At 51.3% G+C, this 25,245-nt stretch overlaps 1 protein-coding gene across 1 annotated transcript; it reads left to right on the top strand.

Moving 5' to 3' along the window:
* Positions 1 to 9,776: 9,776 nt before the first annotated feature.
* On the top strand, positions 9,777 to 23,466 carry LOC147736665 (glutathione S-transferase P 1-like). The gene is made up of 7 exons (XM_086953425.1): positions 9,777 to 10,016; positions 11,196 to 11,231; positions 16,961 to 17,067; positions 18,260 to 18,347; positions 19,750 to 19,853; positions 21,740 to 21,847; positions 22,863 to 23,466. Coding segments are annotated over exons 1-7 (633 nt in total). The 5' UTR covers positions 9,777 to 10,015; the 3' UTR covers positions 23,052 to 23,466.
* The last annotated feature ends 1,779 nt before the right edge of the window (positions 23,467 to 25,245 follow it).

Here is a 25,245-nt window from a genome sequence, read left to right as displayed (position 1 = left end):
GGAGAGATCTCCTGTGTAAACTCAATTGTACCATCTATTGTACCCCCAAAGGAGTGGAGTTGCAGACAAACGATGATGATGCTGCCTTTAAGGTTGCAAATGCGCATGTGTGCATAGAATTGTATCCTGCTTTAACTCTGGAGGAACTCCCTTGGGATTTGAGGGATACAGTCTCACAGGAAGTGTGGGACTTTACAGGAGAAGAGATCGGTTTGATTAAAGGAGTAGAGCCAGTTAAGATTCAAGTAAAACCGAATGCTGAGTTCCCAAAAACACCCCAATACAATTTGACCCCGGAAACTATTGCAGGAATAAAACCTGTGATCGAATCCATGATTAGATAGGGAATTCTGAAGGAAGTCATGGGTTTGCAGAAGCCTAGCGGGAAGTTCAGAATTGTGCAGGATTTATGAAAAGTGAACAACATAGTTGTTCCATGCTGTCCAGTGGTGCCGAATCCATCAGTGATACTGTTTCAGATACCGTTCCAAGCTGAGTGGTTTACTGTGATTGACCTTTGTCAGGCTTTCTTCTCAAATTCCATTGCAAGAGGAGAGCCAATTTCTTTTTGCGTTTAAGCTGGAAAATCGTGTATTAACGTGGTGTCGTATCCCTCAAGGGTACACAGAGAGCCCATCAATCTTTAATCAGTTGCTGAAAAGGAATCTTGAGAATCTAGTACTGCAGCAGAACTCCATTCTCGTACAGTATATAGACGATCTCCTTGTTGCGTCAGAGACAGAAGACGCTTGTAGAATTGACGCCATTGCCTTGCTGAACCATTTGGCTGAAAATGGACACAAGGTATCCCCCAGCAAGTTACAGTACTGTTTGCCTGAAGTACAGTATCTAGGTCACAGGATAGAGATGGGAAAGAGGAAAGTGTCGCTTGACAGGATTGAGGCGATCATGAAAATGATGGTGCCTTCGACCCAGAGAGAGGTTAGGATGTTCTTGGGAATGGTTGGCTACTGTCGCCAGTGGATTGCCAACTTTTCCCTGAAAGCGAAACCATTGCAGAAACTGACGCACAAGGATGTAAGTGATCCGGTACCATGGGACAAGGACTGTATGATGGCTTTCCTTGAGCTGCGAGAGGACTTGTGTCGCGCTCCGGCCCAGGTACTGACTTTGTGTCCCTGGGAAATCGTTATGCTGATGAAGTTGCACGTTACTGTGCCGAACAGGGATACTCGTTTACTGAACAAACTGTTGAAGGGACGCAGGGGAAGACCGAGTTAAACATGATACTGGAAGTGGCTGATACCTGGGATGAGTTGAGGTGCATGCAAGAGCAGGCGTCGGACTATGAGAAAAAGGTGTGGGGGACAGCTGGTTGTGTCAAGGGAGAGTTAGATTTGTGGGTTTCGGCTGATGGGAGAGCTGTATTGCCGAATGAGCTGGTGAGTCCGAAGGCACGACAGATACATGGTCCTGTACATCTGGGAAGAGATGAAATGATGCGTGTGTTCAGACAAACGTGGTACAACCCGAAATTCCGAGCGGCTGCGGAAGCGGTATGTCAGAGGTGTGTTACATGTCAACAAATGAACGTTGGGAAAAGAACACCAGTCACACTGAGTCACATTGGAAGGTCCGGCGGACCCTTCAATAGGATGCAACTGGACTTCATTGAGATACCGAGGTGTAACCGCCTCAGGTATGTCTTGGTGATCGTGTGTGTGTTTTCCAGGTGGGTTGAGGCATACCCAACACATAGGTGCAATACACTCACAGTGGCAAAGTTATTGTTGAGGGAGGTAGTGCCACGTTTCAGGGTTACGACCTCTTTGGAATCCGACAGACGGAAGCATTTTAATAGCGAAATCGTAAAAATGCTCTGCTCTGCACTGAACATTGACCAGACCACATTGTAGCCATCGACCAGAGGCTTCTGGCATAGTGGAGCACTCAAGGCCCGAATGGCGAAAGTGTGCTCATCTACGTCCCTGAAATGGCCAGATGCATTGCCGTTGGTGCTAATGAGCATGTGCAGTACACCAGACAGGAGAACAGGTCTCTCACCTCACGAAGTACTGATGGGGAGGGCTATGAGGCTACCCTCTGTTCCTTCAACAGCCTTGCTGAATATCACAGATGATCTGATTCTTGACTATTGCAAGGGACTTTCTGATGTCATCCATTCTGTATCTCTTCGGGTGCAGACTGCTGAAATCCCGGCTTCTAGAGACCTTTGTCACGACCTGTGTCCAGGTGACTGGGTCCTGGTGCGGAAGCACATGAGGAAAAGCTGCCTGGATGTGCGCTGGAGAGGACCGTTTCAGGTTATCTTGGTGACGAACACTGCTGTGAAGTGTGGAGGATTGCCGAACTGGGTCCATGCTTCTCACACCCTACGAGTTCCAGCACTTCTGGAAGAAACAGCTCCTCTCGTAGATGAAAATCCAGCTGTGGAGGAAGATCCACTAGAGGGGACAAGTCAAGCTGTGGGGGTGTCTGAAGAAGCTGGTAGCTCATCTGATCGAGCTGAAGGAAATCACTACGACAGCGACTCTGAGTCTACCCCTGAATGGGGAAGTTGCTGTGAAGGTGATTCGAACACAGAGCAAGCCGAAAGTAGTGATGAGCAGGGTGTGCGGACGAGAAGCAGAAGAGTGAGAAGCGCAGAGACACGTTGGCCTGAGGGGTGGAGGCGATTGAACCTAAGACTGGCTTCCGAAATAGATCTTGCCCCTGTTTCTGAAGATTCTGACCAAGAAGAAGCTGACCAAGAAATAGAGCAAGGAGGTCCAAGAAGATCAAGGAGGGTGAGAGTACCTTGTCGAAGATACGCCACTCCTGAGTGGACCTACCCTGTGACAGATGCCCGGTGTACTGAGATCAGGGGGGGTGAGGGCTGTGACAGTGACCAGTACGAACCTAAATGTTAAGTTGGATGTGGTGTTATTGGTACCAGGACTTGAGATCGAAGACATACTGACACTCACCATTCCTAATCCACCTTATCTAAGCAAGATACGTGATTTAATTCTGAATAGACTGATTTTTCCTACATTTGGTCCAGAAATACCAACTCACGAATCGATTGTGCTTCGCATGGAAACTGGAAATACAAAGACATAGTTTAATAAACCTTTAAAGGTGGTCCTACAGCCCACACAACACTCTACAGCATTGTACAAGGTAGCACAAATAACTCAGACATGCGGTCCCCTTTTATACACAAAGAAGGGGCTCATAAGTGGGCGGATACAGCTCAAAACATGATTTACGACCATATATGGACGTTTCTTGAACATGATCGATACATGGGTAGAGTTAACGGTTCTTGAAACCAGCCGAAATGCACATTCCAATCTACGCTAATCAGAGACAGATGTGATTCCTACTGAGCATGCGCTAGACGCACAAAGAACTATTTATAGCCTGTTGCTGGGCAAACTCCAGGGGTGACAATCAATGAGGTAGGACTCGCCTCGTGGCGAGCACATGGCAATGTATGGCACACAAGATGGACGCCAGAAAACAAAAAGGAGTCTGGCCATACGTTAAGTATGAGCGGGAAAACTAGAACAAAAACACTATAGCATGTCTTCAGTGAATGCTTAATACTATTGCTGTTTTATTTACAACATGGATGACTACTGTGTAGCTTATCTAGATGATATTGCTGTATTTAGCTCCAATCTGGAAGATCACCTGATCCACCTGAAGAATGTTTTGGAGGCCCTGCAAAAGGCAGGCCTAGCTATCAAGGCTACCAAGTGCCAGATAGGGCAGAGTCAGGTTGTATACCTGGGCCACCTTGTAGGTGGAGGCCAGGTTCAACCTTTGGAGAGCAAGATCCAGACCATAATGGACTGGATTGCTCCAACCACCCAGACTCAGGTCAGAGCTTTCTTGGGCCTGACTGGGTATTACAGGAAATTTGTGAAGGGGTATGGTTCCATAGTGACACCCCTTAATGACTTAACTATCAAGAAAATGCCAAAGAAAGTTCAGTGGACAGTAAGCTCTCAAAAGGCATTTGATGACCTAAAGCAGGCCATGTGCACTGCACCAATTCCGCAAAGTCCAGACTACTCCAAGGAATTCATTAATCAAACAGATGCTTCTGAGTTGGGTGTGGGAGCTGTACTTTCACAACTGAATAAAGATGGTAAAGACCAGCCAATAGCTTTTATTAGCAGAAGGCTGACCCCCAGAGAGAAACGTTGGTCAGTTATTGAGTGGGAGGCTTTTGCTGTGGTTTGTGCCCTGAAGAAGCTGAGGCCATACTTGTTTGGTACTCGCTTCAAGATTCAGACCGACCATAAGCCCCTCTTGTGGCTAAATCAGATGAAGGGTGAAAATCCCAAACTGCTTAGGTGGTCCATTTCCCTACAGGGGATGGACTTTACAGTGGAGCACCGCCCAGGGACTGACCATGGCAACGCAGATCGACTCTCCAGATATTTCTACTTAGAACATGAAGACTCAACTGGTCAAGGTTAGTTTAATGTCCCTGCGTTTGGGGGAGAGGGGGTTGTGTAGGAGAGTAGGGACTGCTTCCTATGGTCCCCCCATTTTTTGCTGTGATTTTCAGTTTTTTCAACTTTAGTGTGGCTGTGGACCTGCTAATCAGACCCACATCCAAGCTGTTCTCACTCTAAATTGATACCATGTACTTTAGGTACATACCAGATTGGTTACTGGATCACTCTTGTGAGCCTCTGTATAGTGTACCATAGGTACCCAGGGCATAGGTGCCCCCTAGGCCTACCAGGGGCTGCAGCATGTATTGTGCCACACCTGGTTTGCCTTCCAAACTGACACCACAGGTCTGTTCACACAGCCTGGGTAAGGTGGTGTAATCACTCACCCCTTATTTAGATATAGTATCCCTATATCTACCTATATATATATATATAGACACATATGCACCTATAAGTCACTCCTATGGTAGGCCTCAACAATCCTGGAGGCAGAGTGCTTGGTTTTGTGTGCGAGGGTGCCCTAGCATGAGCTGAGCCCCTCTGCAGCTTTCGGAACCATCTCCTCATAGCTGTTCTATGATATAGCCATACCATATACTCTTAAGTGCGTTATGATCCTCGTGGTTAGTGATAACTTTGGTTTGGCTTTATCAAAACATGCTGTGTACTGTGTCAAACCGTTTGAAATATTACGCCCCCCTCGCCAGTCCTGGCGGTGGGGGTAGCATTCCACCCTTCTAGAGCAAGAAGACATGTAGTTACTGCTAACCCCGGTAAAAGTTCAACAGAGCCTCAGCATCACAAAATGGATGCTGCTGCCACAGACACGAGTCTGGCCTGTTGTTGCTGGACAAAACTCTGGCAGGGGAGGCCTGGACAATAGGTTTCCCATCCAGGGAGGTGCCAGCACCTCCCCAGACAGGGTTTTGTGTATTGGGGCAGGGAGGGCTGCATCAGCAGATGCTTTTCCAGACCCTCCCTGGGGAACTCAATGTCCTCCATGCATAGCCCAGTTCAAACCAGTTGCTGGGGCACTCCATCCCCGCACTGGCGCAAAACCAGACAAAGGGACAGGGGTGCACCACACCCTTCTCAGGTCCACCCGTAGGAGGGACCTAGTCAGGTAATCCAGCCCCCATCCTTAGTATAAGTATAGGAGCTGTGTCCCCAGGACTTTAAATTATCCTGGGCCAATCTTTGAAAGACATATCTTGGACCTTCGACATTCCATTCTGACTGGAAGATGGAAGACATCTCCCTTGTGGTCAATCAGTGACCACCCGGTGCAAACAGGCACCAAAAACAACTTTGCCGGTCTGCAGTTTCAAGGCTCCCGTTGGAACCCGAAGACTCTGTGACACAAGAACTGGACTTCCAGACTTCTCTGACTCCGACCCACACCCACAGCAAAGCTGAGACCCGTGGCGGACACGAGGGACGTGGGACCGGATATCTTGGACATCCTACATTTTGCTAACTGCACTCCTTTCCTGAAGCCTCAGTAAGTTGTGCATTGAGGTACGAGAAGCCCCAGCCCCGAGCAGCATTTGCACTGGAGCCCAGGCCCCCACACTCCATGAGTGTTCCGTGGGCCCCGCCTCTGCATTTGAGCTTGATGCATCTTCCCGGTTCTTTGCCCATTGGCTAGTGACCCCCCTGAAGACGCCATCTTGAATCTAACTTATTTTCCTGGTTGCTCCAGGCTTCCTCCAGCTTCCCTGAAAAGGAGAAGCACCACAGACCTTGCTGGTCTGCAACAGAGCCAATTTTGCCATCCTGCGTGGGTTGCGGTTGCCAAGGCTTCTTGGGTCCAATCCAGGTACCGACACCGCTGTCATCTAGATCCATTGTGGGACAGCTCGAATCCAGCGCCTGGTCATCGTCGATGCCACCTGGACCTCGTGGCTGAAGAGACAAACTCACCTTCTTCACCTTCAAGCAAGCGACATCGCCTGGTTCCTTCCTGGTCACTGGATAGTGACCCAGACTCTGTCCCTTTTGCTTTCAGGTTCTTCAGATCTTTGATCCACCCTTGGATCCACCCGGTCACTTTTCCTCCTGTTGCCTGCAGCACTTCTTTGCAGCTCTCCATAGAAAATGACGACGAAACCCGACAAGAAAAGACACCTATGCCTTCCTTGGATGAGATAACAAGAGTACTCCTGTTCTCCCGTGGGTCTTGACTCTTGAAGTGTCCAAGTTTAAAAGGGTTCCATCCTAGTCCATCCAAAAGTGTCCTTAAATTGCATATTTGTAACTTTTACAAACTCCATAGAAAGTCAATGGTAACCCGCGGCTGTGTTTAGACACTGCAGCCGACTCCTGTGGGCCTCCTCCTTCCTAACCTTTGGTCGATTAGTGTAGCCCCAGCGATTCCACAGGCCCTAGGCCTGCTTTCTAATTCTCTTGTGGTACTTATAACACTTTCTTAGTATATGGTTAGTGAAGCCCTTAGGGCATAACGTATACTGTGCAACTTATTGTATATTAACTGTGTGACTTGTATTGTATTTTTACCTCTGACCTCATAAAGAGTGCGGAGGGGTTGTGTTTAGATTAACTACATATATATTTGATATATACCCTGTGTGGTGTCCTTTCATTTGGTACTCAAGGGATTATAAATGGTAAAACAACTTGCTTAACTCGCTTACTGAAGTCTTAGCCTGAATACTGCTGGTTCATGCTACCACTAGGATAGCTTTCTATAAGGTTGACTTTACAACCACCATCAATAAGGGTCGATTCGACTGGTGCAAGGTGCCCACTAGAACTAGTGGACATCATATGCCAGGCTAACTTCTCACACGCACCGCAGCCTTGGCCCACCGACGCCGGCTGACGACAGCGGTTCAGCTACAACGCCGCTGCTTGCACCCTGGACCTGCCAGCATCGTGACGAGCAACGCCTTCATCTCACTCCGCGAACCTGGTCTCACCGACGACGCCATCTGACGCCGCCACCAAGCCGCTGCTCGCAACGCGGCCTGAGGGCACCGCACGCCGCACTTTGCACGGCAGCCGACACCGCCTGCCGACACCGTCGCTCCTGATTCCATCAGAGAGGAGCTCAACCTGCAATGAGAGGGACTTCAAGGGCCTCATCACCCTGCATTTCTCACAGGGACTGTTTGCAGGTCTTGCCGACACCGTAGTTGGCTCGCGACCAGTCAGAACTGTTGGATTTGTTGTTCAGGACGCCATGGTAGCCCCGGACGAAGCTACCGACATCGAGGAACTTTGTTTTAAACTTATTTAGGTAACTACAGACATTTTTCATACAGGACTGTGGATTTTTGTCGTTTTTGATCTTCTTTTATGTATTTAAAAATATATAAAAAATATTGGATATTTTTCTAAACTGGTGTGGTGTCCGTTTGAAGTGCATACACGGTATTACTGTGGGTTCTGTGCATATGCTTTACACACTGCTGCTGAGATAAGCCTGACTGCTCGTGCCAAGCTACCAAGGGGGTGAGCAGAGGTTATTTTAGGAGTGCAACTCCCTTATCCTGACTAGAGTGGAGATTTTTGCCTAGCTTCGGCCCGTGCCCTAGCCGAACAGAAATCCCATTTCTAACAGGCACAGTCTGGGCACGGCCACAGTGCACAGTTTGCATTCACCGTCAGAGCACAGTCTCCGTACATGGGCTCAGTGCACAGACCAGGTAAACGCTAAGTCACAGAGCAGAGTCTGCGTGCATCGGCACTAGCACAGTCTCCGTGCATGGGCCCAGTGCACAGAGCACAGTCTGCGTGCACTGTCAGAGCACAGTCTCCGTGCTTGAGCTCAGTGCACAGTGCTCATGCATGGGCTCAGTGCACAGACCAGGTGAATGCTCAGTCACAGAGCAGAGTCTGCGTGCACTGTCAATGCACAGACCAGGTGAATGCTCAGTCACAGAGCAGAGTCTGCGTGCATCGGCACTAGCACAGTGTCCGTGCACTGTCAGATCACAGTCCCCGGGCATGAGCTCAGTGCACAGTGCTCGTGCATGGGCTCAGTGCACCGACCAGGTGAATGCTCAGTCACAGAGCAGAGTCTGCGTGCACCGGCGCTAGCACAGCGTCTGTGCACGGGCTCAGTGCACAGACCAGGTGAACGGTCCGTCACAGAGCAGAGTCTGCGTGCACCGGCAAAAGCACAGTCTCCGTGCATGGGCTCAGTGCACAGTCTCCGTGCATGGGCTCAGAGCACAGTCTATGTGCATGGGCTCAGTGCACAGTTTCCGTGCATGGGCTTTGTGCACAGAGCCCATTCTGCATGCGCCGGCACTAGCACAGTGTCCGTGCATGGGCTCAGTGCACAGTTTGCATTCACCGTCAGAGCCCAGTCCCCGTGCATGAGCTCAGTGCACAGACCAGGTGAACGGTCAGTCACAGAGCAGAGTCTGCGTGCACCGGCGCTAGCTCAGCGTCCGTGCATTGGCTCAGTGCACAGAGCAGAGTCTGTGTGCACCGGTGCTAGCACAGCGTCTGTGCATGGGCTCAGTGCAGAGTCTCCGTGCATGGGCTCAGTGCAAAGAGCACAGTCTGCCTGCGCCAGCACAGTACTCGTGCATGGGCTCAGTGCACAGACAAAGTGAACGCTCAGTCACAGAGCAGAGTCTCCGTGCATGAGCTCAGTGCACAGTCTCCGTGCGTGGGCTCAGTGCACAGTCTCCGTGCGTGGGCTCAGTGCACAGTCTCCGTGCGTGGGCTCAGTGCACAGTCTCCGTGCATAGGCTCAGTGTACAGTCTCCGTGCATGGGCTCAGTGCACAGTCTCTGTGCATGGGCTCAGAGCACAGTCTATGTGCATGGGCTCAGTGCACAGTTTGCATTCACCGTCAGAGCACAGTCTCCGTGCATGGGCTCAGTGCACAGACCAGGTGAACGCTCAGTCACAGAGCAGAGTCTGCGTGCATGAGCTCAGTGCACAGTCTCCGTGCATGGGCTCAGTGCACAGTCCCCGTGCATGGGCTCAGAGCACAGTCCCCGTGCATGGGCTCAGAGTACAGTCTCCGTGCATGGGCTTAGTGCACAGACCAGGTGAACGCTCAGTCACAGAGCAGAGTCTGCGTGCACTGTCAGAGCACAGCCTGTAACTCAGAGCTCAGTCTAGTCCGTCGTCTGATGCACAGGGCTCGGGCACTGCCCATAGGTGTACAGGGGGGTAGGGGGGGGGGTGCACACGAGACGTCACGTATACTAGTGGGTCAGTGTACAGCCCGGGTGCCACGCTTGGCGCTCTGCGTGCACAGTATCAGTGCACAGTCTGGGTGCACACGATCGGAGCGGCCCCTAGCTCTTTAAGGAGGGGAGGGGGCGTTGCTGAGGAATGACTCAGCACTGGTCATGGGACTCCCTGAGGCTTATAAAAGGAAACCCCGTAGCAAGTAACCGGCTCCTCTGGTCTTCTTCTTGTCCAGTCCTCAGGTGCAGCAGCAGCAGAAGTGTCTCCGCCCCAGCCCCGCCGGCCTCAGCAGCCCCAGCCCCGCCGGCCTCAGCAGCACCAGCAGCCCAGCCGGCGTCAGGCACGACAGCCTCAGCACCATCCCCGCCGGCCTCAGCACCAGACCCGGGACGCCCACGAGCAACAGTGAGTCTGCGGCAGCGCCGGGATCGGGTCATTTCTCCTCTGACAGTCTACCTGCCGCCCTCCACCCCACCCCCCCTCCCGTCTATGCTCGTTCTCCTCCCTCCGACCCCAGCCCCACCCTCGTATTTTCTCCTCTGCTGGCCTCACCACCTCAAGGGTGGGGGCGAGTACAGCCGGGCCCCTGACCCCCCCCTCCCCCCTCGAAGTTCGCCGGCACGCCTTAGATTTTGGAAGTCTGTATAAAGTGCCTCGAGCGCCTCGCTTCCAGCCGTCTCGGCCCCGCGCTGCCCTGTAAGGATAGAGACAGCGCCGACCGGTGCCCAGGGCCTGGCCCCTGTCCAGCGCCTCACCTTTGTTAAAGCGCCAGGCGGTGCCCAAAACACACCCACTCCAGGGTTGGCGCTTCAATCCACTTCCCGCCTCCCTTTAATGTTGATTCAAATGACCCCCCCCCCCCCCCGCCCGCCCAAAAAAGGGCCCCGAGCTGCAGCTCCGGCCCTCGCCCAGTGCCCGCCGGACCCGGTCAGACCGCCTTCCCTGACCCCTCCTGTCTCCACCCACTCTGAACGCGGGCACAGCACTCCCTTCACTGGGCTTGTAAAGCGCTTTGATGCTCAGGGAATGTATGTGTGCGCTGCATGGAAGGCCAGCAGGGTTGGATTGGGATTAGAAGTCGGCCGGGCAGCTAGAAGTGGCTCACATTTGCATATTACCCATAACACACCTTCAGCGAAGTTTTATAAAAAATGGGGGGGGGGGGGGGGCGGTAAAAAAATGCACGGATTACTTAAGACAGGTGAAACACCCCTGAATACAAGTGGGGCCACTTTTGCTGAGGCCCCCTGCCCTCACTCAATATGCATACATCGAAGGGCTGGCCCAGCGAGGGAAAGGGAGTGACATCGAGGCCCCTCAGGCCCCCACCGGGCCCCTGGCAGCATCCGAGCACTGCAACCGCACCCAGACTGCTCAAAAAAGCAGCCCACAGCCGGAACTGGACACCGGCCCCTCGGGCATTGCCCTAGTGCCCGCGTTGCCAACCCGACGCTGAAGGACAGTCATCCAATCTAGCCCCGCCCCCCCTCGCTATTATTCGGACTAAGAGCCAGGCCTATTGTCTTTGCCAATGCTCCTTTGTGCCCCCTCCCCCGAGACTCACTGACTGTTCTTCTCTTCCAGTGCACAGCTACACCTTCATCTACTTCAACGTGCGAGGTGAGTACAGCGCCTCGAGGCCCATCAAGGGGCCCCTGGGAGGGCAGAGTGGGGGGCCCTGGTGGAGGGTTTTGAGGGGGGGGGGGGGGGGCTGATGGAGGGGGGCCGGACTCCGGGTGGGGGTCGGTCGGCCCTAGTGGAAGGGGGGTCTGGTGGAGGGCGTAGGGGGGGGGGGGGGGGCTCGTTGAGGGTGTGGAGGGAGGGGGGCTGGTGGAGGGTAGGAGGGCCTGGTGGGAGGGGGAGCACTGGTGGAGGGCAGGGGGTGGGCAAGGGGGGGCCTGGTGTAGGGGGGGCGGGGCCTGGAGGGCAGATGGGGAGCCCTGGTGGAGGGCCGGACTTCAGCGAGGCCTGGGCCTCTCATTGAATAATGCCCCGCCCCAGGCCTTTAAGTGGGCCGGGTCTCAAGGGGTCTGAGCACCGGCAGTTTTTTTCAGGGGGCCTCGAAACGGGTCTCTATCGGGCTCGGTTTTGAGCCATGACACATGCAGCCCGTTTTTTTCCCCGGACTGCAATGACCACTGGTTGCTGTCACTGCAGTCCGGAAAAAAGTGCCATGGCTCAAAACAAAGCCCAGAGACCGTTTCGAGACAGCACCAGACGCAAGGATGTGCTCTGCTCACTTCTCAGTAGTAGAGAAGTTACAGCATGACGTCATGCCAGGTGAGCGTTGTGGGGGAAGGGAAATCCTCTTAAGTCATTTTCTTTCTCAATTTCCCTTCTCTTTCTGAAACTCGGGAGCAGCAACATTGTGGGAGGGTCACCAAGGATTTAATTGGAAGCTTTGTCAATATTATGTACAGTTTATATTTGCAGCTTTATCTTCAATGAATCAATCAATCTGCAAGTAATAACCATTGACCAAGCCAATATTACTTACTTATTGTAGATGTGATGTTACTTGTATCAAATAACTGGATGCAATGACGGAAACAGCAAAATACAAGTTGGGCGGCACACTATGCTAAGCACAGATTTTTTGTGTAAGTGATTTAAAGCCACACCTCTAATTACACTGGCCACGCCCCTTTGAGAGACCCCCCCCCCCCCAGTTTTTTCATCCCACTTAAAGACCTGCCCCGCCCGAGGGACAGCTCGGGTGGTGGGGGCTACACAGCCGGTTTTTCTTCTCCCCTGAGACTTTTTCTTGGAAACTACAAGATCGGCGGGCGATGACGTCACACAGCATAGCAACCAGCCTGGACACGATCTCCTGCTGCCTCTAGGCGCCTCCTGCCCCAAAGCAGCTCAGCCTCGAGGGGCGCCTGGTGCCCCCCACACCTCCGCGCGGGGACTTGTGCCGAACCCACCCATTGTCGTGGTCTCACCTGGGCTTTAAGTGGAAGCTTTTATATTAAATACAAGCTATAGTTGCAGCTTATGTATCTTATGCAAATAACAACCATTGGCAAAGCCAATGGACCTGACTGGTTGTAGGTGTGATGTTACTTTTGGTCTCATATCTGGATGCCACGAGGAACAGCAAAGTACAAGTCGGCGGCCCCCTGTGCTAAGAATAGATTTGTAGCTGACGTGTTTTAAACCACGCCCCTCATTACACTGGCCACCCGGTGGGCGGGGTTCTAATGTTATCCTTTTACTGTCATTTTAATTAATCGAACAGTTTAATCAATACATTGGCCACACCCCTTTGTGACACCCTCCAGTTTTCGTCCCACTTAAAGCCCTGAACCCACCTTGGAAGAGGGGCCCTGAACCCCGCCGAGATGTCTTCCACTGAGCCCCAGATCCGTGGATGAGACGGGCCTCGGGGACCGGACCCTCGAGTGTCCACCCCTCCAGGCCCAGCTGTTGCTCTCCGCCCCTGGTTTATTTTATGCGTTTTTATATAGCGCGGACTTTACCCGAAGGCGTCAGAGCGCTTCACAATAGGAATAGAATTGATACATGAGAACATTACAGGTGAACAAATTACAAAAGCAAACGTTAAGTTACAGGAGGAAAGAGTGACATGTGTGCAGGTTACAGAAGCGTACAAAGTAAACATAGAGGTATAATGCTGCAATACATGGAGGACACTCAAGCACAAGAACAAACGTTCCGTAGGCAATGGTGGCACGTGTGCAAGTATCAAAAGCAAACAAAATGTGAGAGGTAGCAAACAGTGTGTTACAAGAGAAGTGGCGCGTGCAAGTTACAAAAAGTACTAAAGACAGGTAGAAGGATAACACTGCAATCCATGGCAGAACACGCTGGGAAGGCACTGCCAGTCATGGAGGGTAGAGGTTACTATAATCGTTCTTCGCCCTCTCATGCCGTTTATTTATTTGAAGAGTCTTCTATGGCACGCACATTACCCCTACGGGTATCTGAGCGCTGTACAAAGTTGCGAAAGCAAGAATAAACACAAGGGAACAAATGAGGTATTTAAATAACCACAGGGTCTGTTAGAAATGGGGTTTCTGGTTGGCTAAGGATTGCGCCAAAGCCAGGCAGAAACCACCACTCTAGTCAGGGCAAGGAAGTTGCACGCCAAGACAACCCCACCTCACCCTCCTTGGTAGCTTGGCACGAGCAGTCCGGCTTATCCCGGAGGCAATGTGTAAAGCACTTGCATTTGCTCAACACACACACAGCAACACACTAGGCACACCTCAAAATGGAACTCCACACAAGGTTATAGATAAAAATAGTTTTTGTATTACCATAAACGCATTAATCATAATCCTAGAATTACACTGGGCCAACTGACACTGGGCCGTGTTTACAGGGGATTATATACACAGGACAGGGCCACATGGGCCACCGTCAGAAATGAGCCCTTAGTAGAAATAGCACTTGGAATAACTGTAGCATAAAATAACAATTGTAGAACGCAACCAATAACCACTGGTAAAAGGTAGGTACACACTACGCAATACTGATCACCTTAGGCATAGATCCCGCAGGGAAACAAACTCACTAGTATGAACCATACTAGGCAAACAAACCTCCTAATCATAAAAACAGAGTTATCACAGGCATAAGGGCATTGCACATTACACATAAAACACATTAGGTATAAGGTAATCACAAACATAGTAGGTAATCACATTGCGCCAAGATGACATTAGATACTGACCCCAGGCCAACTAGCCTTCCATGGGGCTCAAATGCTCTTAGTCCAGGATGTCTGGGCTGGCTGCGCATGCAGCGAAAAGCAACCGCGCAAAACCAGGCCTAAACGTGACCGCTGCCCACTACTTGCTGGGCAGCTGTGTAAATGAACGTGGGCACCCGCATGCCCGATGAGCCCTCGGTGGGACTCTAACTGAAAGACAAAATGCCCCAAAGCGTTGCAGCTGTGTGCGCTCTCGCAGGACAGCTGGAAGAATGTGCATATACAGCCTGGCACTCCTGGGCCTTGCTGGGCTTCTTCAGTGTCCCCACTGGGATTTCTAACTGGACATGGCCCCCAAGTCCTCCTTGGGACTTTTAAAACAGGCCTCCAAAGAGAATAAACACAGGCCCTAAATTACTGATATCCCAGGCCCCTCATGGGGACTCTAGAAATAAGGAGCCAAACTGTGGGAATGGCCAGGGGCCCCTCTGGACCCTCTCAACCAGTGCACTCATCGTGGGAGCGGCCCGCTGCCAGGTGGGGCCGCTCGAGATACACAAACTGGGTCAACCGTCAAAGCAGCCCTCTGGAAAGCAGGGCTGCTCAGGGTAGAGGCACCAGCGGGGTGCGTGAACTCACACACCCCCGCCCCTCCCCCGCCGGCTTATCAACTGCTCCTGGCCTTGCGTCTACATAGCACTGCTGGTAGCTTTTTTTACCTGTTAGGTGTTCTCGAAGCGGCTCCTTCATGGATCGGCATTGGAGGAGACTGGAGCCCTCTTCTGAAACGGCTTCCCTGGGCTGCAGGGCTCCTCTCACGAGAGCCCCGGGCAGACTTGCCGGCTCTTTTCCTTAGCTGGCCTTGTGCACCAGAGCGCGGGGTGGGCTCCTGTCAACTTCCATCTAACTTCCTCTTGGGCAGCTAATGGCAGCACAGCCCTTGTGACGAGCCTCCAGGTTCTGGGGTGTTAGCCAATGGCGGCGCGCCCTTCTCCAAGAACCCCCTGGGCCGGCAGCATTGATTTTTCTGAGATTGACGGCAATACAGACTAGGCTCCCATTTAAATACAAGGTCCCTGGCGGGGTGGGCACCCGCTGGGTCATAAATAGCAGCACAAGGTCCTTGGCGAGGTGGGCATCTGCTAGGGCATTTAAAAGGGCAGATATGCAGCAGGCAAGGCGGGGTGGGCTCCCGCACCGCAACTGTGGTTGCAAAGGGTCAAGTCGCAGGGTTGGCACCTGCACAACACAATGAAAAAATAAGCAGGGTGGGCACCCGTGCGGCCGGCGTCACAGGGGAATCTCTAATCTAGGGATTCCCCTATCCTCAAAAGCGCGACACTGCAGGGCCCCAGCTCTTCCGGGGGAATCAATCAAAGTGCTCCTCAGTAAAATAAAGATGTGGCGCTTTCCAGGTGCAAGGGGGTGTAGAGTCCGAAGCAAGTCTGTCAGCAGGCATGGGGGACAAAGGCTGGGCTTAGGGGCCAGCTCACAGGGCCCTCCAGCAGGGAGGCAGTCCCCAGTGGTTGTCCTTCTGGTACCCAGCAGCAGGCCCCCCTCAAGTTGGAACACAACATTTTACATGGGGTCACAGCACCTTTTTATACATTTCCTTTGTCTGGAGGGTGCAGGGTAGGGGGAAAACCAGACACAGCTGGTTCTGGAGCACTTTGTTGTGCTCAGCCCCTCTCTCCATTCACTGGACAGGCTAGGGGCACCACAGGGGGCGGAGCCAGCATTATGTAGGACAGGCTAGGGACACCAGTCTCACCACGGGGGGTGGAGCCAGCATTGTGTAGGACAGGCTAGGGACACCAGTCTCACCACAGGGGGCGGAGCCAGCATTGTGTATGGAAGGCCCAGCCCTATTCAGGTCCCAGGTGTACTCCTCCCTCCCATAACATGCAGATCTCTCCATTCACCACCGCGGCAGACCCATCGTGACTCCTGGAGCCAGTCACAACAGCCAGCTCCAGCTAATCACAAGCCAGACAGTCAATTCACATTTACTACAGACCTGTCCCATTCTAGAATTGGCACTTCACATTAAATCTGCGCACACCGTGGCTCAGCATTTAATCTCACGGGTTAGCACATACCAAACTCGCCCCTGCACTCCCCACACATCAGGAACTACCATGGACACACCTATCGCCCATGCATTCCTGTGGGAGGGCAGGCCAATCTCATCACACGCACTCAGACTGCGCATGCACTTCACACTGGGACGCAGTGTTGAAGTGCGCAGAAGCCAAAAACTAGTACCAGGTCACAATTAAAAGCGAAAAGTTTAGGGGTGAACCTGCCAAATGGGCCGGGTCCAACAAAGGGAGGGACAATCGGTGTCAAAGGTCAGGGAGTCAGCCAGACTGGAGAGGGGGGGGACATTGGGCATCAGCCAGACTGGAGGGGGGGGACAGTCTGGGTCAATGGGCAGGGAGGGGTGTCAGCCAGTCTGGAGGGACCAGTTCAGCTTCAGAGGGAACATAGAACGAGTTAAGTGAACAAATGCGTAAAATTTAAAATTAGCTGCCCCACTGGGTTTTAATTCTTGCCCTTCATGCCACCTCTTGCTAGCTTCCCCCTGGGGTTCTTGCCCTTGCTTGCTGCCCCTTGGGTTACTCTCCCATGGTTTATTTCACCTCTAATGCCACCTCTTGCCCTCTTCCAGGTCGCGCAGAGGCGGCCCGCATGCTGCTGGCAGACCAGGGGCAGGACTGGAAGGAGGACGTTGTGACCTTTGACCACTGGACCCAAGGAGACCTCAAAAAGAAATGCGTAAGTCTGACTAACTCTGGGTGCTGGCAAGGGTAACTGGAAGGCGCCTGGAGGTGGCCCCGAGGCACTGGGACGCGCTTCGTGGCGCTGAGCCGGTGCTTCCATGCTGTGGTTTGTGGGGTTCAGGTCTGCCAGTGGATCAGGGTGTAAGAGTAGACGGGGGTGCCTGATGCCTAGCACCTGGACGTGGGTCAGCAGGCACTAGTGTCCCTCCTCCCGAGCCTGGTTTGTGAGGTTCAGGTCGGCCACACTGCTGCTTGGCAACTAAGGGGCAGATTTACAAGCCCCTTGCACCTCTTTTACACCACTGTTGCGTCGCTTTTGTGACGCGGCAGCGCAAAGCCAGCGCCATGGTGCTGGGTATTTGCAACATGACTCATCTAGGGAGATGCGTCACGTTGTAAAGCCCTGCACCACATGTAGGCGTTCTGGTGCAGGAACTCCTCCTAAAAGTCGCTGTGTGAAATGTACAAGATTTCACTCAGCCACTTTTCAGGCCATGCTGCGTCAAAACCCTGCGCCTGCTTTAAGCAGGCATAAGGATTGACGCAGCGGGTTAGGTATAGGGGGGACCCTGAGCCTTGCTGGAGCTGCGTCGGAGCTCCAGCAATGCACCGCCCTTACAGCAGCAGATGCGTCATGCATCTGTCAATTTTTGCCCCATGGTGCGCTGCATTGTAAACCATGAACAAGCATTGGCAAGTTCAACACTTTTTGTACTTTGAAACTTCTCCCAGAAACGTGTCTAGTTGAATATGGTCACTTTAGGTGGCCTGCTCCAGTAGGGAGCCAATCAAGGGCAGTCCTTGTATGTAGGCGCTACGGGGGTTAGTGGCAGGGAGTCCCACACTTAAGGATCCCAGGCAGAATCTGGTGAGACGGTGGTGTCCCTGGAAGTCTCGGAGCAGGACAGTGTGAGAGGAGGGGGGGGTCAGTTTTCATTGTGGAGGGGGGTGTTGAACTGCCGTTCTGGTGGTGGGAGTAGCCCCTCTGCTACGGAGGGACAGTCTTTCTAATGGTGGGGGAGCAGTCCTGGTGGGGGGTAGAAAGAGCAGGCCAGGTATTTTTGGTTTCGGGTGGAAATGAAGGTCACATATTCTGTCCTGGACTTCTAGGCGCTTGTTTATTTCACCCCCTGTCCTTGCCCCTCTAGGCGCTTGTTCATTTCACCCCCTGTCCTTGCCCCTCACAGGTGTTTGGGCAGCTGCCGGGCTTTAAAGATGGAGACTTTGAGCTGTACCAGTCCAACGCCATCCTGCGCTACCTGGCCCGGAACCACGGTGAGTGGGGTCTGGCAGAGGGGACACCTGACCTGGTGGGGTGGGGGGCGTTAGCACAGGAAGTGTCTTTGAAAGGCTGCTCCCTGCTAAGGATCACTGCATGCAACAGTTGACGTTGTTGCACCAAGGATATTGTGCTGCATAACTAAACTTATAAGGTCCCAAAGGTGTGACCCATTGGCTATGCCAATGCTTGTTTTACATTTTTAGCCAATTACCCCTTAATGTTGTGATGTCTGGATACCTGGTCTCTGGAGCCGAAGCCTGAAAAAGGCACCTGTCTGAAGAGCACGCGCTCCCTCCTGCCTTTCTTAGAATTTACCATTTCTAGAAAGAATAAAATATTTATGACTTGTGTAACTTTACAGCCCAACCTCTCCCAGGACCCCAGACTGTGTTCAAAGGTGGGAGGCTGCTGTCCATGAGCAGTGACGTTCCAAGTTAGCGTGGGGGGGGTCCAGGGAGCTGAGAGGGAAGAAGCGAGAGCAACAGAGGCCGGAGGGCTATGGCGGAGGACAAAGGTAAGAGGGACCAAGGATAATGAGCAGAGAAAGGAGGTTGAAGGAGGAGAGAGAAGAGAAGAGGGAGGGATGATGGAGGGAACACTGGGTGCTACAGTGGAGGACAGGGCGTGCAGAGACAGCAGAGGAAGGGAGTGTGCGCAAAGGAGAACAAGCATTGGCATAGCCAATAGGGCTTAACTTTGTGACCCTATAAGTGTTTAACCATGCAACAGTTAATGTTGTTGCACCAAGGATATTGTGCTGCATAACTAGTTATACGGTCCCAAAAGCGAGACCTATTGGCCTACAAGGATTCTGTTAGAGCTACAAGCCTGGTTCTGGTGTCTTGAAGGGGCAGCCAATATGAGCCTCACTTCATACCGCCTTCGTCCAATTGTAACCAAATCCTTCAGCTCCACTAGCAAAACGGCAGGAAAATGCCCTGTTTGAATCGAGCGGGAGGGCATGGGTGGAGCGGCGCGACTCCATCCTCAGGACTCCTGTCTGGTGGGGAGTGTGGAAAGAGCCTCTGAACGTGCATGTAAGGTCCATGTCTTGAGAGTGGAAGAGCCTGTAGGTACATAAATATGGCGGTTCCTGAGGAACTACAGACCGTTTTTGTTAATTTCACTATATATGAATTGATATGAACTAAATCCAAAAGAGAAAAATGAGATTTGTAAAAAACAAATCTATATTTCTATAGTTATTTCTGTGTATTGATCACAATAGTGGTTACGTTTGTGTATTACACCTAGAATATATTGTCATATGTTCATCTAACTGGCTATAGTCCTTTTCCTGATGGGTTTCTTTTTTCCTGCGTATTGCTAGTTCATTAGTTATGTAGGGCCCCCCTTCTTTCCAAAGTCTAACCCGCTCACTCCCTGTTCCTCCAGACCTCTACGGAAAGGACAACCATGAAGCGGCCAACATGGACATGGTCGCCGATGGCGTGGAAGACCTGCGCATGAAGTACGCCAAGATGATCTACCAGAACTACGTGAGTCGCTACCACCTCTCCCGCCTGCTGTCTCCCTCCTTGGAGGGAACACATTCATGTACTTTGCTCCTGGGACTTGGCCCGCGGCTCTTATAAAATGGCACCTGGTCGCTAAGGTCCCTCAAGCCAACCCTGGTCCTTGATAGTCTGTGCTTCAGCTCCAAAAATGCATCTTGTGCCTTTTTCCACCCTTTTGGTGACCTGGTTATTCCAGGACGCACCCCCCTATCCCCCGCACCCCCCTCAACCCCCCCTGCATGGTGCATGTGAAGCCCTTTCGACCAACTCTGGCTGCAGTTTTCTCCTCTCTGCAGTTGTCCTGCTGCAGGACAACCTTCTCTAAAGACTCTTGATTGTTTTCACACCTCTGACGCTGGCCCCTCCATGGATTTCCTCTTTACCACCCGAGCCTTGCCCAGTATCGAAGCGGTGGGGGTGTGGGGCATGGCAAGAGCTGCTCTTCCTTCCAGCCATTTCATTCTGTTAATGCATTTTTCTATTCATAATCTGTTTACAAGTGCAGTTTACACCTTACCTTGTTAGTTTATGTGAATGCCTGTCTCTACATGCATTGGTCCAGTAAGCCAGGATTGTTGCTTTTGTCAATGCTTGCCTTATGTGGTGGTCCAGAGGAGCTGAATCTCCTCTAGAGATTCTTGACTTGGGTTTCTTTCTCAAAGTGAACACTATCAGAGCCAAGAGCCACGTTTACAAAATGCAAAGTACACACTTAAAAATAAAGCACAGCTTCTCAGCAATCAAACCACTATTACCCTCTTCCATGAAGTACTCCATTGAACCCCCTCCCCCCACCCCCCGCATTCATTTATGGCTTTTTCACTTTGGTAACTTTTCTGAATTGCTTTCTGCTAATGTTCGGTCAGGAGCTTTTAGGAAAGCAAATGTGGCCTAAGGGCTAGAGCGGTCGACCTGAGCTTCAAGTCTCTGCCAGGACGCTCGGCATCCTGTGATTCTGGGCGCATCACTTCATCTCTCCGTGCCTAACAAAATGAATGGGTCCGTCTGTGGCAGCTGGTGCTTGTAAAGATGTCTTCGGGTTGAGTTTGTGCTATAAAACTGCAACAAACTTCGATTAGTTTCAGGGCAGACTCCGAGCAGCCTTTCGGGGTATTACTATACCTTATGGAGTAGTAATAATGACTGTTTAAACAAACCCAAAAATAGGTCCCAAACCATCTGCAGAGGATAGACTGGAAGTCACTTTAACCAGAATGCAACAGCCAATCAGGCGTCGAGTAACGCCTCCATCAGGTCCTGTCATCCCTCAAGCAAAGAATAGTTCTGTTTCTAGGAGTGTCCGCTCCAGGTAAGGCCAAGGTTTATCTTGTAAGCGGACCCAGTCCCAAGCTGTAGTTTGTGTAGCAGTAAGGGTGGCAGGCATGTGGACAGTACAGACCACGGTAACCTTGGTGTGACTAGTAAACGGAATCCCTGTTATCACTGGCTCCTGGCCGTCAAACGTGCCAATGCTTGTTATAGATGTATTAACATAAATTTAGGCTTATTAGCATGGATGAACTGACTGGAATTGTCCGATCACAATTCATCTTGCAAAAGAAACCCTTGATGGACGGAATGCTGGACAATGCAAACACCCACCCCCAGTCACAAGGATCTGGGTTGATCTATCATTCTTTTGCTCCCCAGATTCTGATTGGTGGGTTCCACTCTGGGCCCCTTGCCCACCTGCTCTTGTATGTCTGATCAGATTGGGTGGTTGTGTTCTGGGATCTTGTTTCATTGACATCACTTAGCCTCAATCGGAAGGAGTGTTGGTTTGAAGATGTCGAATGCCATTCAACCCCAGTCTTGAAATGACCAGGGATCTTGATGACTAAGTCAGTTGTTTTTTTTCCCTCCCCCAGGAGGATGGAAAGGCTCCATACGTTGAAAACCTGCCTAAAGATCTTCAACCCTTTGAGTGTCTCCTGTCCAAGAATCACGGCGGGAAAGGGTTCATTGTTGGAAACAAGGTAAGTGGCTCGTCTCGTGTGGTGGTTGGCCTCCATCTCTCTAATAAAAGAGAGAGGGACCCTCTACCAAAGGGATGGGGTACCAACTATTGACAATGTCAAAAAAGAGAAATTCCCTTTGGGCACATTAACAAGGACAAGTAAGCTTATATATACAAACTGCAAATCAATTCCTCAAACATACATACAATAATCGGAGCAATACACTAAACCAGATTCTGAAAAGGCAAATTAATTCAATATGCACAGTTTATTATTGTAATTAAAAGAAGATTAAAAACACATTAAAAAGTGTGTAAAACAAGGGAAAACAGACAATATACATGGGAACAAATCATATACACAAGTTCATCCAATTAATTCCTATAGCTTGAAAAGGAGGTACAAAGAAGGTATATTCAGCACCAATCAGAATACTACATCAATATATGTTGAACTTCTCCCCCAATTTTCAACGCATTTCGACGGACATTAATCATACAGCCATCTTCCTCAGGAAAATATTAGCTGTCTTCCCCAGATAACTTTAAAAGAAGGTCTGCCTTCAAGGTAGGGGAGAAACACCTCCCTCCTCTCAGTTCAAGTCGTGTTTTCAGCTGCTAAATGTATTTGTATAGACCTTATCGCAGGTATTAAAAAATCTTATCTTGCTTGCACGCGGTGCAATGTTGTGAATATCACGATTCAGTTGATTTGAATCAGGCGCGCTGGAACTCTTGAGAGATTACTTCAGTCTTCTCAGTCTTTATAGTAACGCTGCCTCTTAAAGAGGTAGATGCCAGGCCTCCCGCGTGCAGCTCCCGAGGTGTTCAATAGAAACCATGGGTTAGGCTCGTTAATCTGGTTAATTAGTGTATTGCTCTGATTATTGTATGTATGTTTGAGGAATTGATGTGCAGTTTGTATATAGAAGCTTACTTGTCTGTGTTAATGTGCCCAAAGTGAATTTCTTTTTTGACATGGCCTCCATCTCTTCCAGGGTCTCGCCTCTAACTCTGCCTTCTCTCTCCCTTAGATCTCGTACGCGGACTATGTTCTCCTGGACATCCTGCTCGCACACCTGGTGCTCGCTCCAGACTGCCTGAAGGACTTCCCTCTCCTCCACGCATACGTTGAGCGCCTCTCTGCACGACCCAACCTCAAGGCCTTCCTGGAGTCGGATGCCCGCAAGGCTCGCCCTATCAACGGGAATGGCAAACAGTGATCCCCAGTCAAAGATGATCACTGGTGGAGGGCTGGCCACCTCAAAAGATGCACTGCTACTGCCCACCAGCCCCTTGCACCCAACTAGAAGTAGCCTTTACTCCCAAGGGTTGGGTGGCAAAGCACCCTGTAGCTGCCTGCACCTAGGCTGAGGTCTCCGTCACCAGCACTTGTCTAACCCCGCTCAGGTTTCAGTTCTCTAGGGACTTGCATGGAGCTCTCCAGGGGTGAGCGTTTATGTAGGTCTTTGGGAAGCGAAGTAGTTAAGCTCTTAGTAACTTTTGTAAACCAGGACAACTAATGGGTAGTCTGAGAACACATGATCTCTTAAATGTCCGTCTCTGAAGGACCAAATAATGTGAATCTTTGAATGTTTTTTGTACCATTGGAGGTAAATAAATGCTCTGAAATGTGAATGTTTCTTGCTTCTTCTTGGAGGGGTGGGAGATGGAAGAACAGTGAAAGGACACTACCACTCCTTCTTTTTGCAAGATTTCAGATACTTCTCTTCCCCAGCATGAAGCGTCCTGGCCTTTTACCCAACACAAAGTCCCCTTCCCACCCTTCAGTGTTGCTTAGGAGCTGTATGTTTGTAGCATGTATGGCTTTATATACACACGCTAGCCATACACCTGCAAATCTAATGTTGTGCTCAGATGTGTGCGTTTTTCATCTAGGAAGTAGACCAGGAAATATGGCAGCCCTCCTCCTTCTAGACATCTTTGCAGCCTTCGACTTTCTCATCGCACTCTTGCAGCCAGACTTCATGACACTGGGATACAAGGAGCTGCCCTTGACTGGATCTGATCATTTCTCTCTGGCAGAATCCAGAGAACAGACTACCTTCCTCTCCAAACCCACCAATATCCACTACGGAGTACCCGTAAGGTTCCTCACTCAACCCCACGCTCTTCAACATTTACATGGCCCCTCGTCTCAAATCAGACAGCATGGGATCAGCATTGTATCCTACGCAGACGACATACAGCTCATCCTCTCATTCACGAAGAATCCTGAAGACCGCAGACTCACCTTCCAGGAAGGAAGAACGTGGCAGCATGTCTGAAAGACAGTTCCTTGAATCTCAACTCTGTGAAGACTGAGGTGCTCATCCTCAGACCCTGCAACTCTGCCTGGGACAACACCTGGTGGTCCTCCGCCCTCAGGAATCCACCCACCCCTACAAACCACGCACAAAACCTTGGCATCCTCCTCGTCGCTTCCCCTCCATGAACCACCAGATCAAGTCTCCTCCACTAGCTTAAACTGCCTGTGCATCCACCAAGACCTTCAAATGGATCCCCGCCCCCTGACTGTAGAAAGACCTTGACCCACGCCGCAGCCAGACTCTCTCGGGACACTGCATCACAAACACATGACACAACACCTATGAGCCATCCACTGGCTCCTGTCGAAGAGTCACCTTCAAACTAATCACCCACGCCTACAAATCCCTCAACATCGGAAACCAATACCGCTAGTGCCCTTCCATGCACCCAAGAGGAACCTCTGCCAACCTCACCCTGGCAGAGGTCGCCTGCATCCATAGAAACAGAACGGGCAGGAGAGCCTTCTCCTACTTCGCATCCAAGACTTGGAACGAGCTCCCTGTGAACATCAGACTCTCGCCAACCCTGCACACTTTCAGGAAGGACCTCAAGACCTGGCTCTTCGACTGACCTGGAGCTGCGCCCCTAGCACCTTAAGTACCTCACGGGTGAGCGGTGCCCTTTATAAACCCCTGATTGAAAACATTCGAGTCACAAGGTGTAGTGACTCCTCTGATTGCGGTATGTGCAGGGGCATCGGCTCCATCAGTTTTCTCTCCACTGCCTGGTTCCGATGTGTCCACCAAGCTCTAGGTTGATGCCACATGGTGTTGGCAGGCTGGTTAGAATCATTTGCACTCGTTCGTATTACCTATTGTCATGTATTCTCTCCAGTTCCAAGCAATGCACATCTCTCACTTGGCTCCACAACTAAAACCTTTAACGCCCCACCCGCGGCCTCTATCCACAGTGCTCCAGTTATTCCTCAATTTGAATGTTTCTGTGATGGATAGGACGCCATTCCTGCCAGTTTTGAGCAAAATGCTAGGACCGACCTCATAACCTTGGTCCCTGGAACATCAGGAGGCCTCCTCTTAGGTGTGACTCGCCTGCCCTAATAAAGACCCCCTGCTACCATGTGTGATG

This window comes from Lissotriton vulgaris, chromosome 1_2 (genome assembly GCF_964263255.1).
Source record: "Lissotriton vulgaris chromosome 1_2, aLisVul1.2, whole genome shotgun sequence".
In the NCBI taxonomy this organism is placed as follows: domain Eukaryota; kingdom Metazoa; phylum Chordata; class Amphibia; order Caudata; family Salamandridae; genus Lissotriton; species Lissotriton vulgaris.
Note: the sequence above shows the minus strand (reverse complement) of the source record. Positions and strands in the feature narration are given on the sequence as shown.